At 39.5% G+C, this 23,852-nt stretch overlaps 1 protein-coding gene across 8 annotated transcripts in view; it reads right to left on the bottom strand.

The window, feature by feature from the left end:
• Positions 1–1,169: 1,169 nt before the first annotated feature.
• LPXN (leupaxin) overlaps positions 1,170–23,852 on the bottom strand; it is a 44,167-nt gene continuing 21,484 nt past the window's right edge. For all 8 annotated transcript variants that reach the window (XM_027114622.1, XM_027114629.1, XM_027114625.1 and 5 more), the window contains 6 exons: positions 21,923–22,022; positions 18,247–18,414; positions 17,149–17,322; positions 16,952–17,033; positions 2,752–2,900; positions 1,170–2,427 (listed from right to left, as the gene is read on the bottom strand). In XM_027114622.1, coding sequence (XP_026970423.1) covers positions 2,158–2,427; positions 2,752–2,900; positions 16,952–17,033; positions 17,149–17,322; positions 18,247–18,414; positions 21,923–22,022 — 943 coding nt within the window. In that variant the 3' untranslated portion in view covers positions 1,170–2,157. The remainder of the gene's footprint in view (positions 2,428–2,751; positions 2,901–16,951; positions 17,034–17,148; positions 17,323–18,246; positions 18,415–21,922; positions 22,023–23,852) is intronic.

Here is a 23,852-nt window from a genome sequence, read left to right as displayed (position 1 = left end):
AACCCTGGTTCTGAAGGCAGCATCTCCTTTTGAACAAATCTATAACCACTTACTTTCATCATGAAAAGAAAAAGTTTTCACTTCTTAATTTCACCTTAGTAAACTCTGGTTTTTCTTCGAAACTTTTAAATACATAGATTCTACTGAAATCTCAAAACAGCTAATCCTTAAAAAAAAAAAGTCAGCCCCTGAATGTTCTTTCTTAAGGGTTAAAACCCAAGTTTCCTTTGTCAAATTCCCAAAGCAACCATATTAACATCTGCAAATGACATCACAGAGTCACATGCAGTAAAGAGGATGTTTAAAGATCAAACATATACTTTGCTTAGTCTGGTTCTCAGCCAGCCCAACAGGACGAAAACCCAGCTGCTGGCTCACACTACCTGGGTGACCTCCCACGTAGTTTGGATGCCTTTGGAGTTCCTAACTGTTACTACTTCCTTTTAATTTTCAAAAGCCCCTTATCATCCGTTCCAATAAAGGAGACCAAAATGATACAGCTTAGCAAGAATCATTTAATCCATTTCAGTTCTCCAAGAAATTCTGGGCCCACATTAATAATCTAAAGACACCAACTTCAGCCCTATTTTTAAAAATACCTCCAGTGAAGGAGTTTTCCTCAGTAATTAAAAAAAATTTTTTTTAATATATTTATTTTTGGCTGCGTTGTTGTCTTCGTTGCTGCGCGGGCTTTCTCTAGTTGCTGCTAGTGGTGGCAACTCTTTGTTGTGGCGCACAGGCTTCTCACTGCGGTGGCTTCTCTTGTTGCAGAGCAAGGCTCTAGGCGCTTCAGTAGTTGTGGCTCATGGGCTCGGTAGTTGTGGATTGCGGGCTCTAGAGAGCAGGCTCAGTAGCTGTGGCACACAGGCTTAGCTGCTCTGCAGCATGTGGGATCTTCCTGGACCAGGGCTCGAACCCGTGTCCCCTGCATCGGCAGGCGGACTCTCAACCACTGCGCCACCAGGGAAGCCCTGTACAATTTTACTTATAATATTTTTCAGAGGAAAAAATAATTAAGTGGAGATTTTTTTTTAGGTGGGCCTGGGATTTCCTAATTCTAACTGGAAAATGGTGAAATGAGGTTTTATAGCATCTTTCTTCAGAGATGCTCTAAGAACAGCCATCTTGTTTGTCTTTATGAGACAAATATGAATTAAGGAAGATGCATGTTTCATTTTTTCAAACAGCTTTATTGAGATATAATTGATATACAAGAAAATTGGACAAATAGATACAAATTTATGAGTTTGGAGATATGCATACATATGCAAATATGAATTTGGAATTGCCTAGTGGAAATCACTTTTTCCATAGGTAAACAAAGTGATGAAAAACTTTTAAGAAGCTTTGCCATCTTTTAATCAATCACCAAAGTGCAAAAAATAAAATAAAGTGAATGTTATGAGCCCAAATTAAGAGAAAAGTTAGTGACTAGGAGTCCCCCCTTTTAATTTCTTTTGATTTAAACGAAGTGTCCATTGTATGGAAGTAAACAAGAGGTATGATACAAATTTAATTGCACATTGTGCCTAGTATATAACATGGGAAGCAGAAAGTTTATTTACCAAAGTAATATGACATTGAGTCATTAAAACCACAAGCTACTTTATTTATCAATGATGTCAGTATTCAAAGTTGTCCAGTTAAAAATCTACTTTCTCTTGAAAAAGAAATACACTGAAAGGAAATGCAAGGAGCTTAAGAGTGTTATCATGATTCCCAATAGCAAGAATAAAGTCTGCAGCAGTGACTGTGAGAAAGTGAGTCACAGGGAAATGCGGGCAGCTTAAAAGACCCAGTTACGAGGGCCAGAAAAGAGAATATCTGAGTAGAGTCATCATAGGGGTGAAAATGGAGAAATGTGAGTAAACCAGTGTGGAATGAATGTGTGCATGTGGAAAATACATCTGCAGAGGCACTAGACAGCAGGTCCCAGATCTAAATTCAAGTACCTGATAAAAAAAAAAGTAAGGCTTTAAATCAAAACTTAATACCACAAGCCTAGTCATGTAACATCTAGACGTTCCCTTATTTGTTCATCATCTTTGCTTTCTCTGTAAGCCTATTGAGCAGAAGGTCAGTAAGTACAAATGTACTCTTTCCTCTCTTGGTTTAAATTTTATAGCAAATCAGAAGAGGGTGTAGGTATAGCTGAGATTACAGTGGGAAGAGCTTATTGAAGCAGGGTTGACAGTAGGTCTTGTCATTCTGCTCTCTGAAGATCCCCTTCGACAGCTGCGTCAGGCAGAAAGCACATACAAAGTGCTCAGGATGGAACTTGTAGCCCATGGCACTGATGCAGCGACCAGTGATGGGCTGCCCACACCCGTGGCAAAGGGTTCCTCGGCGGTGATGGTAGTGGAGTTCACAGAAGGGACGTCCATCCAGTTCAAAGAAGGAGCCAGTAGAAAAACTGCTAAAGCAGTCCTGGGTGGGGTGGTGGAGAGAAGAAAAAGAAAAGGGAGGCAGATGTTAAGCAGTAAAAGCATCAGCAAAACTTCAGCCTTGAAATCCCTGCCAGTTTCCTGCCAGTGCGGGACTTCACTCGGGTTCTTGACAAATAGAGGCTAGAATATTGCCCATCGGCAAGACAGACAAGCAAATGCCCACAATGGAGGCTGTGTTTTGTGTTCCTTTTAAGAAGGCCCCTGTCAAGTTCTCATCCCGAGCTGTGAACCCTCTTACCAGCTGCCTCTCAGAAAGGAGAACCCTGACTTTCCCTAAATCCAAGAGGTAAGTGAGTATACAGACCCCACAGACAAAGCACTCTGGGTGCCAGACAGTGTCCATGGCTGAAAGGTAGTTTTCCAGCACTGGGCGGTTGCAGCCACCACACTTGGGTGAGAACATGGCTAAGAAATCCTTCCTGCAATACGGCTTCTTGTCCTTCTCATGAAAGCCTGGAGAGAGAAAAATCAAGGGTTCACTACTGCACTGTGGGAGCTTAAACCAAGTTAGAGACTGAGAAGAGGCCAATAATTTAAACTCTCCCAAACTCAGGGTCTTCATATTCAAAATGGTGCTAATAGATACCTACCCAAAAGGGCTCTTAGAAGAAATATATGAGATAATGCAGGTAAAGTGTTTCCGTATTGTGCCTGGTTCATACTAAGCATTTAATGAGCATTAAGGTCTATTCCTCCTCAGTGCCTTTATGCTGAGTATTCCCTCAGCCTGTACAGTTCTGCTCCAGGCCTTGATATGGCTAGCTTCGCCTTGTGTTTCAGAAATCAGCTCAAATATCATCTTATCAGAGAGGCATCTCTTTAGCCTGTATCTACACTTCATCTTTTTTATTGTCTTTATAACATTTTCCATTATATGAAATTTTGTGGTCTGTCGTACATCAATGGAACATTTGCTCTGAAAGAAACTAGATATTGTTGCTCTGGTCACATTATATCCTAGTGCTTAATATTTAAAAAATAAAGTACTATTAAGTAATAATTTCCAAATCGATGCAAGATCTAAATATAATAATGAAAACCCTACAAATACTTGAATTAAATATGGATAGGTTCCTCTTTAATTGAGGAATGAGAAAATTGTAATAAAAACGGCTCACATTTCAAAAGCAAGTTAGAGACTAATAAATTTAGCTACATTAAAAATACATATGAATGACTTATGCATGACGAAAAGATATCATAAGCAAAGACAAAGACAAAGGACAAACTGAGGAAAATATCTGACAATTATATCTCAGAAAAATATAGCTAATATAAGAGTTCCTAACTGGATTCATGATTTAAAGTATTTTTTTAATAAAATTTTTTAAAAATATAAAATAAAATAGAAAAAAATCAATCCCTAAAAATTAAATCAAGTTTAAGCAAATTAACTTAACTGTATATCAAATTGATGATATGACTAAAGAAAGGCAATGATTCATTCATGTGGCTTTAAAACACAGTATTTTGACTGTATAGTCACACTGGATCTATCCTAAAGACAAAAAGAGCTACAAAGAAATTTTAAGCTTTTTTCAATAATCTTGTTTTTGCAACATTTATATTGATTTCTTTAAAATAATATGGGCAGATTTATAAGAAAGCAAATAATCAGTTATAGTAATTTGGTAATACCCTTGCTAGGCAAGGTTTTCAGTGTGAAAAAAAGATACAAGCATAATATAAAACAATTTCAGTAAAGGAAAAAACCTGTAATCTTATATTAGAAATATCAGTATAGAAGATAGTCTCATCCACCAGAGGGCAGACAGCGGAAGCAAGAAGAACTACAATCCTAGAGCCTGTGGAACAAAAACCACATTCACAGAAAAACAGACAAGATGAAAAGGCAGAGGGTTATGTACCAGATGAAGGAACAAGATAAAACCCCAGAAAAACAACTAAATGAAATGGAGATAGGCAATCTTCCAGAAAAAGAATTCAGAAAATGATAGTGAAGATGATCCAGGACCTCGGAAAAAGAATGGAGGCAAAGATCGAGAAGATGCAAGAAATGTTTAACAAAGATCTAGAAGAATTAAAGAACAAACAAACAGAGATGAACAATACGATAACTGAAATGAAAAATACACTAGAAGGAATCAATAGCAGAATAACTGAGGCAGAAGAACGGATAAGTGACCTGGAAAACAGAATGGTGGAATTCACTGCTGTGGAACAGAAAAAAGAATGAAAAGAAATGAAAACAGCCTAAGAGACCTCTGGGACAACATTAAACGCAACAATATTCGCATTATAGGGGTCCCAGAAGAAGAGAGAAAGGATCCGAGAAAATATTTGAAGAGACTATAGTCGAAAACTTCCCTAATATGGGAAAGGAAATAGCCACCCAAGTCCAGGAAGAACAGCGAGTCCCATATAGGATAAACCCAAGGAGAAACATGCCAAGACACATAGTAATCAAATTGGCAAAAATTAAAGACAAAGAAAAATTATTGAAAGCAGCAAGGGAAAAAAGGACAAATAACATACAAGGGAACTCCCATAAGGTTAACAGCTGACTTCTCAGCAGAAACTCTACAAGCCAGAAGGGAGTGGTATGATATACTTAAAGTGATGAAAGGGAAGAACCTACAACCAAGATTACTCTAGCCAGCAAGGATCTCATTCAGATTCAATGGAGAACTCAAAAGCTTTACAGACAAGCAAAAGCTAAGAGAATTCAGCACCACCAAACCAGCTCTACAACAAATACTAAAGGAACTTCTCTAAGTGGGAAACACAAGAGAAGAAAAGGACATACAAAAACAAAACCCAAACAATTAAGAAAATGGTGATAGGAACATACATATTGATAATTACCTTAAACGTGAATGGATTAAATGCTCCAACCAAAAGATACAGGCTCACTGAATGGATACAAAAACAAGACCCATATATATGCTGTCTACAAGAGACCCACTTCAGACCTAGGGACACATACAGACTTAAAGTGATGGGATGGAAAAAGATATTCCATGCAAATGGAAATCAAAAGAAAGATGGCATAGCAATACTCATATCAGATAAAATAGACTTTAAAATGAAGAATGCTACAAGAGACAAGGACACTACATATTGATCAAGGGATCAATCAAAGTAGAAGACATATCAGTTATAAATATATATGCACCCAATATAGGAGCACCTCAATACATAAGGCAACTGCTAACAGCAATAAAAGAGGAAACTGACAGTTAACACAATAATAGTGGGGGACTTTAACACCTCACTTACACCAATGGACAGACCATCCAGATAGAAAAATAAGGAAACAAAAGCTTTAAATGACACAATAGACCAGATAGATTTAATTGATATTTATAGGACATTCCATCCAAAAACAGTAGGTTACACTTTCTTCTCAAGGGCGCACAGAACATTCTCCAAGATAGATCACATCTTGGGTCACAAATCAAGGCTCAGTAAATTTAAGAAAACTGAAATCATATCAAGCATCTTTTCTGACTACAATGCTATGAGATTAGAAATCAATTATAGGGAAAAAAATGTAAAAAACACAAACACATTGAGGCTAAACAATACGTTACTAAATAACCAAGAGATCACTGAAGAAATCAAAGAGGAAATCAAAAAATACCCAGAGGCAAATGACAATGAAAACATGACGATCCAAAACCTATGGGATGTAGCAAAAGCAGTTCTAAGAGGGAAGTTTATAGCTATACAAGCCTACCTCAAGAAACAAGAAAAACGTCAAATGAACAATCTAATGTTACATCTAAAGGAACTAGAGGAAGAAGAACAAACAAAGCCCAAAGTTAGCAGTAGGAAAGAAATCATAAAGATCAGAGCAGAAATAAATGAAATAGAAACAAAGAAAACAATAGCAAAGATCAATGAAACTAAAAGCTGCTTCTTTGAGAAGATAAACAAAATTGATAAACCATTAGCCAGACTCATCAAGAAAAAGAGGGAGAGGACTCAAATCAATAAAATTAGAAATGAAAAAGGAGAAATTACAACAGACAACGCAGAAATACAAAGCATCCTAAGATACTACTAAAAGCAACTCCATGCCAGTAAAGTGTACAACTTGGAAGAAATGGACAAATTCGTAGAAAGGTATAATCTTCCAAGACTGAACCAGGAAGAAATAGAAAATATGAACACACTAATCACAAGTAATGAAACTGACACTGTGATTAAAAATCTTCCAACAAACAAAAGTCCAGGACCAGATGGCTTCACAGGTGAATTCTATCAAACATTTAGAGAAGAGCCATCCTTCTCAAACTCTTCCAAAAAATTGCAGAGGAAGGAACACTCCCAAACTCATTCTATGAGGCCACCATCACCCTGATACCAAAACCAGACAAAGATACTACAAAAAAAGAAAATTACAGACCAATATCACTGATCAATATAGATGCAAAAATCCTCAACAAAATACTAGCAAACAGAATCCAACCACACATTAAAAGGATCATACACCACGATCAAGTGGGATTTATCGCAGGGATGCAAGGATTCTTCAATATATGCAAATCAATCAATGTGATACACCATATTAACAAATTGAAGAATAAAAACCATATGATCATCTCAATAGATGCAGAAAAAGTTTTTGACAGAATTCAACACCCGTTTATGATAAAAACTCTCCAGAAAGTGGGCATAGAGGGAACCTGCTTCAACATAATAAAGGCCATATACAACAAACCCATAGCAAACATCATTCTCAATGGTGAAAAACTGAAAGCATTTCCACTAAGATCGGGCACAAGACAAGGATGTCCATTCTAGCCACTCTTAATTCAACATAGTTTTGGAAGTCCTAGCCACAGCAATCAGAGAAGAAAAAGCAATAAGAGGAATACAAATTGGAAAAGAAGAAGTAAAACTGTCACTGCTTGCCGATGACATAATATAATACATAGACAATCCTAAAGATGCCACCAGAAAACTACTAGAACTAATCAATGAATTTGGTAAGGTTGCAGGATACAAAATTAATGCACAGAAATCTCTGGCATTCCTATACACCAGCAACAAAAAATCAGAATGAGAAATTAAGGAAACACTCCCATTTACCATTGCAACAAAAAGAATAAAATACCTAGGAATAAACCTGCCTAAGGAGGTGAAAGACTTGTACTCAGAAAACTATAAAACACTGATGAAAGAAATCAAAGATGACATAAATAGATGGAGAAATACATCATGCGCTTGGATTGGAAGAATTAAGATTGTGAAAATGGCTATACTACCCAAAGCAATCTACAGATTCAATGCAATCCCTATCAAACTACCAATGGCATTCTTCACAGAATTAGAACAAAAAAATTTACAGTTTGTATGGAAACACAAAAGACCCCAAATAGCCAAAGCAATCTTGAGAAAGAAAAACGGAGTTGGAGGAATCAGCCTCCCCGACTTCAAGCTATACCACAAAGCTACAGTAAACAAGACAGAATGGTACTGGCACAAAAATAGAAATATAGATCAATGGTACAGGATAGAATGCCCAGTGATAAACCCACGCACGTATGGGCACCTAATTTATGACAAAGGAGGCAAGAACATAAAATGGAGAAAAGACAGACTCTTCAATAGGTGGTGCTGGGAAAACTGGACAGCTACATGTAAAAGAATGAATGTAGAACACTACCTAGTACCATACACAAAAGCAAACTCCAAATGGATTGAAGACTTAAATGTAAGACCAGACACTATAAAACTCTTAGAGGAAAACATAGGAAAAACACTCTTTGACATAAACCACAGCAAGATCTTTTATGACCCACCTCCTAGAGTAACGGAAATAAAACCAAAAATAAACAAATGGGACTTAACTAAACTTAAAAACTTTTGCACAGCAAAGGAAACCATAAACGAGACAAAAGGACAACCGTCAGAATGGGAGAAAATATTTGCAAATGAAACAACAGACAAAGGATTAATCTCTAAAATATACAAACACCTCATGAAGCTCAATATCAAAAAAAACAAACAATGCAGTTAAAAAGTGGGTGGAAGATCTAAATAGACATTTCACCAAGGAAGACATACATATGGACAAGAGGCACATGAAAAGATGCTCAACATCACTAATTATTAGAGAAATGCAAATCAAAACTACAATGAGATATCACCTCACACCATTCAGAATGGCCATTATCAAAAAATCTAGAAACAATAAATGCTGGAAAGGGTGTGGTAAAAAGGGAACCCTCTTGCACTGTTGGTGGGAATGTAAATTGATACAACCACTGTGGAAAACAGTATGGAGGTTCCTTAAAAAACTAAAAATAGAAATACCATATGACCCAGCAATCCCACTACTGGGCATATACCCTGAGAAGATCATAATTCAAAAAGACACATGTACCACAATGTTCACTGCAGCTATTTACAATAGCCAGGCCATGGAACCGACCTAAATGCCCAACAAGAGATGAATGGATAAAGAAGACATGGCACATATACACAATGGAATATTACTCAGCCATGAAAAACGAAATTGAGTTATTTGTAGTGAGGTGGATGGACCTAGAGTCTGTCATACAGAGTGAAGTAAGCCAGAAAGGGAAAAACAAATACTGTATGCTAACACATATATATGGAATCTAAAAAAAAATGGTACTGATGAACCTAGTTGCAGGGCAGAAATAAAGAGGTAGACATAGATAATGGACTTGAGGACATGGGGTGGGAGGGCGAAGCTGGGGTGATGTGAGAGTAGCATCGACATATATACACTACCGCATTTAAAATAGTTGGTTGCTGGGAAGCAGCAGCATAGAACAGGGAGATCAGTTCAGTGCTTTGCAATGACCTAGAGGGGTGGGATAGGGAGGGTGGGAGGGAGGCTCAAGAGGGAGGGGACATGGGGACATGTGTATGCATATGGCTGATTTGCTTTGTTGTGCAACAGACACTAACAGTATTGTGAAGCAATTATACTCCAATAAAGATTAAGAAAAAAAAAGATTTCTTTTAAATATATAAATATCTCAATCCTGGAAATTAATCCGTACAAATAATTCAAGAGAAGAAGATTCTACGTTTAAAGATAGTCATTACAGGACTTCCCTAGTGGTGTAGTAGTTAAGAATCCACCTGCCAATGCAGGGGACATGGGTTTGAGCCCTGGTCCAGGAAGATCCCACATGCCATGGAGCAACTAAGCCCATGCGCCACAACTACTGAGCCTGCACTCTAGTGCCCGTGAGCCACAACTACTGAGCTGTGTGCTACATCTACTGAAGCCCGTGTGCCTAAAGCCCATGCTCTGCAACAAGAGAAGCCACCGCAACGAGAAGCCAAGCGCATCACAACAGTAGAGTTGTGGTAGCCACAAGAGTAGCCCCTGCTCGCCACAAGTAGAGAAAGCCCGTGTGCAGCAACGAAGAACCAACGCAGCCACAAATAAATAAATAAATTAATTAATTAAAAAAAAATAGATAGTCATTACAACACTACTAAGACACCAGAAGTAATCTAACTATACTATTACAAGCACATTTATTGCAGTTGTTTTCAGTATTTGGAACTATAATGCTTCAATGAACATCTTCAGGCATATAATCCATTATAATTTGTTTACATAAAGAAAGCCCTAAGGGAATAACTGATATTATTTAAGTTATTATTATAAAATTATGAAACAACATGGAGAAATGCTTAAGTTAAAAAAAAGGAATTTCAGATACACTATAACTTTTGTATTCATAAATATTAATAAATGCAGAAAAATATTGGTAGGGCAAATTTTTTGTTGCATTAGGTTAAGAAGGTAATAGATTATAAATGAAATTTTATGCAAAGTCTTCTTATTGTCTTTACATTAAGAAAAAGAAAAATATAATAAACTAATGCATCCTCAAGCACTTATTCAAGTGATGTATTCCCTCTGCTTCAAAAATCACTTCCCAAGATACCCAGATGGTTTGGTTCTTCACTTAACTCAGGAGTCTGCTTAAGAGAACAACTGATCAGATCACCCTATTTCAAACAGAACCCTGTCACTCTCCCCACAACCTCTCCTGACACATAGAGCAATTTAGTTAATTAGTTAGTTAGTTGGCTAGTTTGATTATTGTCTGTCTTTCTCACTAGCATACATGCACCATGAAGGCAGGAACTTTGTTTTTTGTTATTGTCTCCCTAGTACCTAGAATAGTAACTGACACACACGTAGTAGCTGCTCAATAAATATTTAACGAATGAGCAGACATGTGAACAATATTACAACAGCAAAATTGAGACCATCAGCTTCAGAAGAGGGTTGCCCCACTTCAAGATTAACTAGAACATGTATAAACAGGTGAACTTTTCTGGAAGAAACTCTCTTTAGCATTTACAAGGAGAGTCTACCTAAAATGAAGAGGACTATTAGCAATCCCATTTGAGCAGGGAAGTACTTTGTACTGGTTCCAACTGAGGGCTCTCCCTACAGTATTAAATCAAAATTAGATTCTTCACAGCATTCCTCCCATTTTACAAGTGAGACAAGGGAAGCTCAAAGAAATTACGTATAACCAATGTCAGTGGAAGAGCTGAAATTCAAATCTAGGCCTAACTTCAAAGCCTAACTTGGAATGTCACACCCCTAGCTTAAATGCATTCTGACCTTGACCTCTCTGTGGGAACTGAGAGTATTAGCTGAGCCCAAATATCATAACCCAATACCTTTGCAAATATGAGAGCTCTCTAACTGTGTCCCACCAAAATAGCGTGTAAGCAAAACATGCACTGTGGATTCGAAAGCAGCCCATCCAAGAAACATTATTTCTAGAAATACGCTTTGACAGTAGCAGCCAGACCCCAAACAGGCAATAGGCGTAGCCAGGGTTGGGGCCCAAATCATGTAGCTGCAGTGGTCTGTCATCTGCGGTCACTTCTTGATATGCCTTACCTTGTTCAACTACGCTTTCTTTGAAAAGCAGACAATTTAATAGACTTCTGAGGTCTCCATATCTAAGAATGTAAACTAATCATTTTATAAGCTGTCCTGTATTCTTTTCTACCCCTGACACACAGAAGAGCTCACTTCACTTTTTCACTTTATCAAAGAATGTCTAGAGTCTGATCAAATACAAAACTGAAAGCAGGCATGGGGGCTCCCTGGTGGCACAGTGGATAAGAATCTGCCTGCCAGGGCAGGGGACGCAGGTTCAATCCCTGGTCCAGGAAGATCCCACATGCCACAGAGCAACTAAGCCCCTGTGCCACAACTCTGGAGCCTGCACTCTAGAGCCCATAAGCCACAACTACGGAGCCCGTGTGCCACAACTACTGAAGCCCGCATGCCTAGAGCCCGTGTTCCGCAGCAAGAGTAGCCCCCGCTCACCGCAACTAGAGAAAGCCCGCGCGCAGTAACGAAGACCCAACGCAGCCATACATACATACATACATAAGTAAATAGATAAATAAACTGAAAGCAGGCAGCCCTGCTATTTAAGAAAAACAAACCAACACCCACAACCATCTTTCTTGCTTTTGTGTGGCACACAAACTCTAACGTGCATCCATCCCTGGAGAGTCTGTCAGTATGCTGACTGCTGGGCCCCACCCCACCCAGAGTTTCTGATTCAGTAGGTTTGGGACGGGGCTCGAAAATTTGTATTCTTGACAAGTCCCCAGGGTGACGCTGATGCTTCATAAAGCAAATGGCGTAAAACTGTGCTTGCCTATAAGTAGGCGTTATTTGAGAAAATTATAAGACATTCCGACTGACCTAGGAATGACCCTCACCTAGGCATTTACAGGGTATCTGGTCTCAAGAATGAGACAGCAGAGAAGTAACAGCCTCCGTTTCAACTCAGGTGAGTCTCAGGCGACGAATCAAAAGCAATCAGCCAAACTTGCTGTGATACCCCTGCATTTAGTAATCCAATAAACTGAGGAAGCTTCAGCACTAACTTTCCTGGAGGCTCTCTCTGGGGCCCATTACCTCTGGAGGATGGATGAGAAACACTAACAATTAAAAGTGCCTTAGAGAGAAGAAGGGTGTTGATACTCTGGTGAGGCTCTTAGCCACAGGGGAAATTAGGGAGCACCTGCATGGCCTGGATAATGAACAATGAAAAGGAAAGACATCGGCACTGAGGATGCTAAGGCCCGATGTGCTTAGAAACCTGAACCTTAAAGAGGAATTCTCTGAACTGAAACAAAAATGCAGACGAATTGAATTTCCCAGGAGGCTCAGTAGTTCAGCTGTCATTACAGAAACTTTGTGTGTGACTATGTGACTTGGGGCAAGGCAGGATGCCTTGCACTAATTAATGGACTAACCATATGGCAGGAGAACCATTTACAGAAAACAAAGGATGAAAACAAAAATACAACCCAAGAGGAGCTTCTGATTAGTAAATGGCCTTTTTTGTCACTTGTCTCAATAAGTATGTTTTAAGTGTGGCTTCATATTGTCATGTAAAGTCATAAATGACCAAATCAGCCTTGTCTGGTTAGAAGGGGTCCCAGTCAAAAACAGTAAGAACTAGCTACCTTCATGGTACTTTCTGATCATCTATGAACAGGGTATTCTTCTTTTGTATCTAACTTACGTCTCTTCTTGAAATATGTCTGCATCCTGTTATTCTGCTCTCAGGCAACTTCCACATCATAATCATCTGTGAGCAGTGTTCACTTGCTGACTGTTCTACTCAACAAACCCTCAGACTTCTAAGGCTACCAGTGCAATATAAACTGACCATGACTTAGATTAAATCTCAATGAAAAATGCTGCTTAACCAAAGTGCAATCTAAAAATGAAAGACCTAATGATTTGTGAAAAGCACTGAACAAGCTTCCGTGAGCAAGCACATTACTACAAAGCACTCTGACAATGGATTTTACCAGTGCTACTCTATCCAGGTCTGTCTTCAAATAAAGTATACCGTGTCGGTGCCAAGAAAGTAAAGAGACAACAACAGCAGAAGAGGGATTGAGTCTCTGTCAAGGGGCAGTTATGATGGTGCAGAACAAAACATGGAACTTGCTGAAATGAGACCTGAATTTAAATTCTAATTCTTTGATTTTCGAGTTGCATGACTTTAAAAAAATCACTTTACCTCCCTGATGCTCAGTGTTTCCATCTATAACTTGGTAAAATGTGGGATAAAATTATTCTCTCAAAGTTGTGGTGGGGATTAAATGAATAATAGTTAGGAATATACAAAATAACCTGCCTGATATTTAGGATCCGACCTCCAGGAGAATGGCACAACACACAGGTTTATCTTCACGCCTTCTTGAAACATCACCACAATAGTTAAAGAATTATTTAAAACAGAAAGGCTCATAGGAAAAAAGAGAAAAGGAAAGGACATGCCACAGATGAGATATCAATAAAATTCTCCAAAATTTAAAGTAGGTATTAGAGTGGCATGTAGCTTGGCAGAAAGAAAAAACAAGCTGAAACCTAAATCTCTGAAGAGGGGAGGTGCCAGTAAAACTCAAGCCATCCTGAGCTCCAAAACATCAAAGGAGCTCAGGAACTGAATGCATAAAATAGTCTTCAAGGCTGAAAACAGGATTGGTTGAAAGTCTGAAGAGCTGTCAGAAAATCAGATCTCTCATCTTACCATAAGATGCAGTGATTATTTCTATAAATTTCAAACCAGAGGGTCTCATTGATCAGGGATACTGGACATCATAAGAAAAGAAGTCAAGCTTTCTACTAAAAATTGAGAATTAAATAAAAGTTGGCATGCCGAATGGTGAAAACCCCATCCCCCAATCTCTCTCACTAACTTTTGTAATGTCAGCAAAGGAGAATATCTCTTTGGTGAAATCTATTCAAGATGAAAGACCTAAAATATTACTAGCCAGGGGTCCCGCAGCACAATGGCCAGAGCACCCTACCTGAGTGCCATACAGTTGAGTCCACCAGCCAACACGCTCCGCCTCACCCACAGAGCTGCCAGTTAGCATTTTAGTGTCCCTCTCATTCTTAAATAAAAAATGGGCAACCAGAGGTCAGCAGCATTTGCCAAAGACCACTGTAACAAGACTCCTCACTCACACCTAGGATGCAAAACAGGTAAACAGAAGGGGAAGTTGAGAGAGGGATTTCCTTGGAGAAAACTGTGCTATGAGTGCTCCACCACCACCACCGAGAAGCATGCGGTATGGTTCCGGCTACCCTCAAGTCAAGAGAGGGAACTCCGTGGGATCACTCAGAGAGCTGGGTATGTGTCCCCTGCCATTAGCGGGGTACAGCTGACGGTACTTGGTTCAGCCCAGGTGAGCATCTGGCTGAAGGGGCCTATGGCCGCTGAATAGAGTGACGCGCCTGAAATTAACTGCCGTCCCCACTGACTGCAAGAGAAATATGCAAGTTTCCCATGGTCCATATGTGAAACTATGAGTGAAAGAGTTCATCTGGAACCATCATAATCATTTCTAAGTGATCACCTCGAGGGAACAATGAAAATCCTGCAGAAAAGAGTCTCTGTGGAATGGATCCTCAAAGATCCATGTACTAAGGGGAGATCGGCCAGCCAAGACGTGTAAAGGGCCACCAAGAATTTGTAATTGGATCCGGACTGAATCCACAAAAACATCCAAGTAAAAAGAGAAAGTCAGAGTTAAGTATCTGCCAGGTCTGGAGAGCACAAAGCAAATTAGACAAGTTAGAACTTTCCTGCCCTCCAGTCTCACCTCTTCCACCCCTGTTTCAACCCTGGAGGGGTCAGCTATCAAGATTAGCAATGGGTATGAGAGTGGAAGCAAGAAAGGACCAATGAAAGGCCACAACCCCCTTCCCTGGCCTCCTGCAGCTTAAAGGCCCCACCAGGGGAGAGAGTAGCTGTCACTTTAAAGTTGGAAAGCTCTAGCTCTCACACAGACTGAATTACCTAAGGACTTAGATTTGTGTTTTGTGTCTTAAATTGATTTTCTATTTAGAAGAGTTTATTAAGAACAATAAAAAAAGACATGGGACTGCCCAAATCTTTATTTAGAAGAAAACTTTTCCCAGTGAGTTAATTCTAAAAGGACAGAAACAGAAAAAATAAAGAAGCTTTCTGATTCCATGCATGAATCATATTTGTTCAAAAGAAACATGAAAAGAAGTCAGAAAAAAATCAAGAAAATTCAGAAAACAGAAGGAAAAAAAGCTTGCAAAAGGGGAAAAACAGGTCACATAGAAAGAATCAGGAACAAGAACAAAATTTTAAGAAAAAACTTCTCAACCATGGAAGCTGGAAGACAGTGAAGCAATGTCTTCAGAATGATGAAGGGCAATAGTTTCCACCTAGAATTCTATGTCAGGGCAACTTAAGGTAGACAAAATATTCTCAGATATTCAAGTTATTTCAAAACTTTTACCTCCTATTCATTCTTTCTCAGAAGCTACTGGAGGTGTGCTCCACCAAAATAAAGGCAATAACATGTATTGAAAGATAGAGGGAAATAGTAAAAATAATTCCCAAGATAGCGGCCCAGAATAACGGCTTCTCAACAGGCCTGAGGAGAAACCGTTTTAGGCAGGAGCAGAAGGGTCAAAGCCTCCTGGACAGATGTCTCCAAGAAGAGACATCTTCATGGAACTGACATATTACCAGATGTGGCTGGCCCTTTTGAGAAGGGTTTCACAGCTCTGTCAGATAAATTACTGATAAGTACAATGAAAATTAAGCTAATGAAAAAGGGGTCCAAATATTAACTTCAGGAAAAGAACAAGTGTAAATGAAAAGGACACCATGATAATGATAATCATCATCGTTACCAGCCTCCATGTGCCAGGCATTGTTGTAAACGCTATACTGATACTGTCTCTTAAAATTTTCATAATGACCCTAGAAGGTAAGCATTATTATTATTATTATTATTATTATTAGGCCCATTTTACTCATGAGGAAAGTGAGGTACAAAGAGGTTAAACGACCTGAACAACATCACATAGCTGATAAATACCACAGCCCAGATTTGAACCAGACAGTCTAACCCCAAAATCCATGCTCTACTATATCAGTTTGTTACGTGGCTCAGCTGTGAGCAATATTTATGTGACTGTCAACATATACACACTGAATACTGATCTGACCTATAATTATGACCTAATTTTAACTGAGAGAATGGGGGAGGAATTATGTTGGGGGTAGGTGGGGTAGTAATAAAATTTCTAAATCCTCATCTCTCCTGGTAGAAAGTTAATACATAATGGTTAAAACTAGGGGGAAAAAAATCAGTATATAGTAATATATTATTTAAAACATACAAATAAATAATAGAAGAAGCTAAAAAATTTACAGAGGAGAACTGGATTTGGCAGTGGAAAAAGGAAAAGCAAGGGACTGTTCTTTTTAATATTACTCTTGAAGTAAGATTTGCATTTTTAAACTATGCATTTGTATTTCTTTGATTTAAAAAGTCAATTTAAACAAAATTCATCAATGTTGGAAAAAGGTAGGGAGGGATGGCATTTGGTACTGAAATGGGCACTTGGATGGTAGAGGCAAGAACCAGGACTGACAAAGCAGATCAGGGAAAAGCTCTGCTGGTCTTCTTGTAACCACCCTGGGCCATACCTTCTTCACCAAACACCTCTCCACAGTGAGCGCAGAAGAAGTGCTCTGGGTGCCAGGTTTGGTTCATGGCCGTCAGCACTTTCTGGAAAAGAAACACACCGGACAGATTAAAATGCTACGGAGCTGTAAAACATGACCCCAGCTCTAAGTGAGGAGTAAAGGATACATGAAAGCAGGGGGAAGGGCGATTTACTTACATCCAGGATGGGAGCAGCACAGTAAGCACAGCGTGGAGAAAAAAGGTGGTGGTAGTCCTTGGGGCAGTAGGCCAAGCCATTCCGCTCAAAGAAGGGACTGGAGCCAATCTCCTTTTTGCAGTGAGCGCAGACGAAGTGCTCCGGATGCCATGCTTGCCCTAGAGCATGGATCACCTGGAGAACAAAACAAAGCCTGGCAAGCGGGGGCCCAGCTGGGGGCTCTAGGGTCCACAGGGGGCACGACTCTGGAGGGCGCTCTTCCAACAGTATTCCATGTAAACGACTCCCCCTGGAGTTACACAACACTGAGGCCTAGACCTAGGTTCTACCCATGTGGTCTCTTGTCCGTACTTTATGGATAGTAAAACAGTGCCCAACTTTCCTGAGTGATCACACTGAGAAAAGCCTATAAACGATCATTTCCACTATACTGCCCCAGAGGATGGGAGAAACAAAATGGAGCATAGTAGGGATGGACAAGAGATAACTAACTATATCTTGGCATGGAAGGGATCCCTGGAAGAGGAGAAGGCCAATGACAGTTTTTATTCCTCTGATCTGAACACCTCATCTCACACCCCACGCAAAATCAGGTCTCAAAGCCCTTTATAATGGTTTTGGTGAAGGATGATGCCCGAGCAGGAGTTTGTGGCCATGATACGGAGCCGAGTGCAGCTAAAAATCGAAATCAATTGATTTACACCCAGAATGTCTGAACAGAGGGAGCAGTGAGAAAGTTCCTCTGGGTGAAGGCAGTACAAGAAAATGGTTAAGAGCTCAAACTCGGGAGCCAGACTCTCCTGGGTTTGGATCTTACCTCTACCTCCTACTAGACCTTGGACATGTCAGTTAATGACCCTGAGTCCTCGGGTTCCTCATCTTTATAAAGGGCTTGTGACCCCTGAAGGGCTAATGTGACCATTAAATAAAGGAATACTTGTAAAGTGCTTTGTTCAGTGCCCGGAGCACTGTAAGGGATCAGTAACTATTACTAAACTGTCTTAGAACATAAGGAGAAAGAGCAATCCTTAGTGGGATGGAGACAGACATACACACTGACATAGACGGCTGTAGGATCAACGTCTTGGCCTATCCCACCTTTCCAGCAATCGGTTTCCAGCAGGAAACACAATGGCCCTTGGGCACTGTCGCAATTCCAAGGTCCTGCAGTTCCTGCTCCAAGCCCCCCAGCATTGAGTCCAGGGAGGCCTTGTGATCCTGCTTGTCTGGTAACTGTTTCTTGCTTGTATCTGCTTTCACTGTAACCTGTATCACGAAGAGAACCATAAAGAGAATCATCCTCACTGGCATCTTCTGCATCATCCCTTAGTCTTTCGCTAACCTTCCTCCAAGGCACTGGGAGAATCTAACATTGTAACACCAATAAAAATGCTTTCATTTCCTTTTCATTCTAAGTTCCTCAGGGCAAATGAAATCTGACTAATCTTCCTCTGTTTGCACATCTTTTCTGGCAATAGGATATTGAATATATGAAGATGATACTTTATCTCTCATGATGACTACAAGTCAACAATTAACCTTATCTTCTTTTTATTCATTTATTTTGCAATGTTTATTGGGCACCTGGTTTGTGCCAGTCACTGCTCTAGGCTCTGGTGTCGAACAATGTACAAGACCGACCAAGTGTCTGCCGCCACGCAGTTCACACCCTCTGGGTAACGGACAACAAGCAATTAAAGAAATAAATATATGATGTATCTCTCAGGTGGAGATAAGATGTAAGTTATATATTGAGACAAATGAGAGAGGGTGGAATGGAGAGGAAAAACTGATTTAGATGAGGGTGATCAGAGAAGGCTCTCTAAGGAGGTGACATCTGAGCAGATATTTGAGCGATGCACTGACATCTAGAAATATTGATATTTGTGGGAAAAGCATTCCAGAGGGAAGGAAGGCCCAGAGGAAGGAGACAGTCTGACACATAAAAAGAAAAGTAAAAAACGTCAGTAGGGCTGACCTAGTAGGGCTAGAGGGAGTGAGTCAGGAAAAAATGATGGAAAAAGAGGCAAAGATCACATAGGGCCCTCAGGATAAAAGCTGCAGTTTTATTCCAAGGGTGATGGAACCATTTTGTTTCAAGCATGAGAGTGAAAGAATCTGATTTACAAGATCCTTGTGGTAGCCGAGTGAGGAATTAGGTGTGGGCAAGCCAGAGTGGAATTAGACGCACTAGTTAGGCAGGAGACCATTATAACAGCTCAAACTAGAAACGACTTGGACCAGTGTCAGTGGAGAAGGCAGTGAGAAGTTGTCAGATAAGACTTGCTGATGGATTGGATTTATTAAAGCAAAACTCCAGAACAGTTATTATAAAACGTTCAAAGGAAAAACCTAAAATTACAAAACAGAACAAATTACAAATTGCCCAACTTATCCTTCGTCAACTCTTGTCCTGAGATTCCATCTCTCTCAACTCCTTTCCAACTGGGCTACTGCAACCATCTATCTAATACTTCCTGATCAGAGAACTACAATGATTCTCCATTGCTTCCAGCATGGAATTTTTTTTTTTTTTTTTTTTTTTTTGCGGTATGCGGGCCTCTCACTGTTGTGGCCTCTCCCGTTGCGGAGCACAGGCTCCGGATGCGCAGGCTCAGCAGCCATGGCTCACGGGCCCAGCCGCTCCCCGGCACGTGGGGTCTTCCCGGACCGGGGCACGAACCCGCATCCCCCGTATCGGCAGGCGGACTCTCAACCACCGTGCCACCAGGGAAGCCCCTCCAGCATGGAATTTGCAGCATCGGATGGACATTCAAAGTCTCCCATCCACTGCCCTCGCTTTACCTTTCCAATCTCATCTTTTATTCCTCAGTAAAAAGCCTCCATTGTTTAAAGTCAGCCAGGTTCCCTGCAGTCTCCTGAATGTGATCTGTTACTGTCTGCCTTCACGCCTCTACTTATCCACTTTTTACTGCCTGGAATAACCTCACATTATCTCACTAATCCAAAATGCTCATTTCCCTTCAAGAATCTTATCATATGACACATTTCCTTCCTCCTCTCTTATATAATGTTAGTTAATGCTGAAGAGAGTAGTGTTCAAAAGGTTAACATGGAAAAGGCCTGAAAGTACCTAAGTAAAAACACAATAATGTATCTATAGCTACACATCGTACATTTACATCTATAGCTATTTGCTGGTATATTCCAGAATACTTTTGAAAGGGTATGTAAAAAGTAGAAAGATTTTTTTTCTAGTATTTTCAGATATACAGTGCAATGAGGAATGCACCCAGCTTTACTGCAGACATTAAAGAAACCTTGTTTCTGATATTCATTCATTTGTCCCTCTAATAAGTATGCATTATTCATAATGTATCAGGAACAGTGCTGGGCATTGGAAGTCCAAAGGTGAGCCACAGAGATAAGCTTCCTGCCCTTCCAATCACACACATTTTTATACACTGCCCTGAAATTATTTCATAGTCATTTCATGGGTGCATATCATATCCCCCAACCAATTCAGAATGGATGGATTCTCTACCTTAAGAATTCTAGCTCAATATTTTGTAATAACCTAAATGGGAAAAGAATTTGAAAAGGAATATATACCTGTATATGTATAAGTGAATCACTTTGTTGTACACCTGAAACTAACACAACACTGTTAATCAACTATACTCCAACATAAAATAGTTTTAAAAAAGAATGAATTCTAGATGATAATTCCCTTAATAAATTCTTAGGTCCATTTATGTCAGTTCCATTCCCTGCCAGGTCAGTGAGCTTGCCACCCATGCTCTGGAGACTAGAACAAGGGGGCAGATTTTATCTCAGTATGAGTTTAGGACTCATCCTTCCTACTGTCAAAGCCACACTTTGCTCTCCCTTGCCCTGACCCAGCTTTCCCACGGGTCTCCTCCATCCCACTCAGGGGGTTCTCTTTAACAGCCCTGCCACACTTTATCCAGCTTTAGTGGCAAACGATCTTTCTTTTATTCTATAGGTGTCACAGAGTCTTATGCCTCATTTTATCAAGCACACTCCAAGCCCCTTGAGATCAGAACCCATATCACAGTATCTTTTGTCCAGAGAATACACCTTAAAAAAACTGATACAGGGCTGCCCTGGTGGTGCAGAGGTTGAGAGTCCGCCTGCTGATGCAGGGGACACGGGTTCGTGCCCCGGTCCGGGAAGATCCCACATGCCGCGCAGCGGCTGGGCCCGTGAGCCATGGCCGCTGAGCCTGCGCGTCCGGAGCCTGTGCTCCGCAACGGGAGAGGCCACAACAGTGAGAGGCCCGCGTACCGCAAAAAAAAAAAAAAACCGGATACAAATGAACTTATATACAAAACAGAAATGGACCCACAGACATAAAAAGCAAACTTATGGATACCAAAGGGGTAAAGGGGTAAAGCGGGGTAAATTAGGAGTTTGGGATTAACATATACACGCTACTATATATAAAACAGATAACCAACAAGGACCTGCTGGATAGCACAGGGAACTATACTCAATATTTTGTAATAACCTATAAGGGAAAAGAATCAGTTATACACACACACACACACACACACACACACACAGACACAACTGAATCACTTTGCTGTACCCCTGAAACTAATACAACATATTGTAAATCAAGTATACTTCAGTTTAAAAAAAATACATAGTACAAATTTGAGTTCATCCATTGAATTAAATTCAGTATGGCAAAATAAATAATGACTTAGGAGAGTTTCTCAAGGGGGAATGCAGAGCTGAGTTCACAGAGATAAGACCCTGAAGGCTGTATCACAGGGACTGTGCTCACCTGGGTCTGCATTTCACACAGGTGGGCCATCAGCTCCTCCAACTGCACAGCTGCTGAGGTTTTAGGAGGTGGTGGTGATTCCTTTGGCTCCTGGACCTCACTATAGGAAGAAAACAAAAAATCATACCAACACATCAAACTCAAATAAATGTTAGGCCATGTATAAAATACCAGAAAATGCAGTTTTAACTATTAACCCCTTAGATATGACTAAAACTAGAGACAGAGACTATTTTTCAAAACTAGGTACTAAACATCCGAACAAGGTCTCCCTGCCTTTGTCTCCATGTCTCCCTCTGGCCTCAAAAACTGTCTATTGTTCTCAAGTGCATGAAGAAAAGTGCCGGACCTATAGCTGGGTGGCCATTCTCCCCCAACGACCAGGAAAAAAGCAGCCTCTGAAAAGAGTTTGAAGACCACGGTCCAATGTGTATATTTTATTTTAACAGCATTCTTTTTAAAATTATAGGGCTTCCCTGGTGGCACAATGGTTGAGAGTCCACCTGCCGATGCAGGGGACGTGGGTTCGTGCCCTGGTCCGGGAAGATCCCACATGCCGCGGAGCGGCTGGGCCCGTGAGCCATGGCCGCTGAGCCTGCGTGTCTGGAGCCTGTGCTCTGCAGCAGGAGAGGCCACAACAGTGAGAGGCCCGTGTACTGCAAAAAATAATAATAAAATAAAATAAAATAAAATTATAAAGTATATCTTCTTTCAGTTACTGTCAAGTGAAAGACAAAAAATAAATATATAATATACATACTATATATTTATATGTTTAATATATATTTATATAACATATAACATTTATATAATATATAAAATACATAAAAATAAATAAATACAGAGAAGACATTGGTCCATGGGCCCCAGAAACAGTAAACAGATTTTTATTCAAATACCTGCATAATCATTAGTAAAATGAATCACATGTGAGGACACAAAATAGAGTCTAATAAATTCTAAGAAGTAAATCATACAGACCATATTCTATCTACTTAAGTAAAAATAAAGTAATTCTAAGTAATTCTTGGGAGAAAGAAAAAATTAACAATTTTCAAACTATTTAGAAATAGCTATAAAATCACACATGCTCTTCAGAGTTGAAAGCAAAATGTTATTGAAAGGAAAAATATAAATAGACTTAGGTGCAATATTGAAAAATAAAAAAGACCAGAAGCAAATGAAACATCCAACCCAAGACTCACAAAAAATAAAATAATAATTAAACAGAAGGAATAAAAGCATAAATCAATTAAACAGAAAACAAGCCAAAAAAACTAACAGCTTTTTGGGAGCGTTGTATAAATTACCAAGTACATAATAAAATAGGGAAAAATCACCCAATAGGTTCAATGATTATCTCAGAAACTTGGTACTAAAACCAAAGACAGAATGGTGTACGTGTGTGTGTGTGTGGTAGTGTGCACACCAGCCAGCCAAGAATGGTTCAACATTACAGAAAGGATTATTATGATTCACTCTACTAACAGAGAAGGAGAAAATCTTTACAAACACATTGAGACGTACTGAAAAGCAATTGAAAACAAATTTAACCACCATTCCTGTTGCTGAAGATCGAGGAGAAGAAGAAAAATTCCATAACCTGACAAAATATGTCTATAAAAATCTATAACAAGCCTCATATTTAATAGTCAAATACTAAACACATTTCTAATTAAGGGAAGAGGAGGACAAGGCTCCTACTGTCATTGCTAGTCTCCAATATTATTCCAGAGTGCATTAGCAAATGCATTTAAAAGTAAAAATAAGAGTTTTATATATTTTAAAGAAAAATGTAAAGCACTCTCACTCTTTTTAAATATATAATAATATTCCTAGAAAATGAGAGATAAATGATATAACAACTATTATAATGAATTTTTAAAAATCAGGATGGCTACAAGATACAAGAATAAAATGAAATAATTAG

The sequence above is a fragment of the Aethalodelphis obliquidens genome, unplaced genomic scaffold (assembly GCF_003676395.1).
Source record: "Aethalodelphis obliquidens isolate GAN/ISIS:26980383/991018 unplaced genomic scaffold, ASM367639v1 scaffold14, whole genome shotgun sequence".
Classification (NCBI taxonomy): domain Eukaryota; kingdom Metazoa; phylum Chordata; class Mammalia; order Artiodactyla; family Delphinidae; genus Aethalodelphis; species Aethalodelphis obliquidens.
Note: the sequence above shows the minus strand (reverse complement) of the source record. Positions and strands in the feature narration are given on the sequence as shown.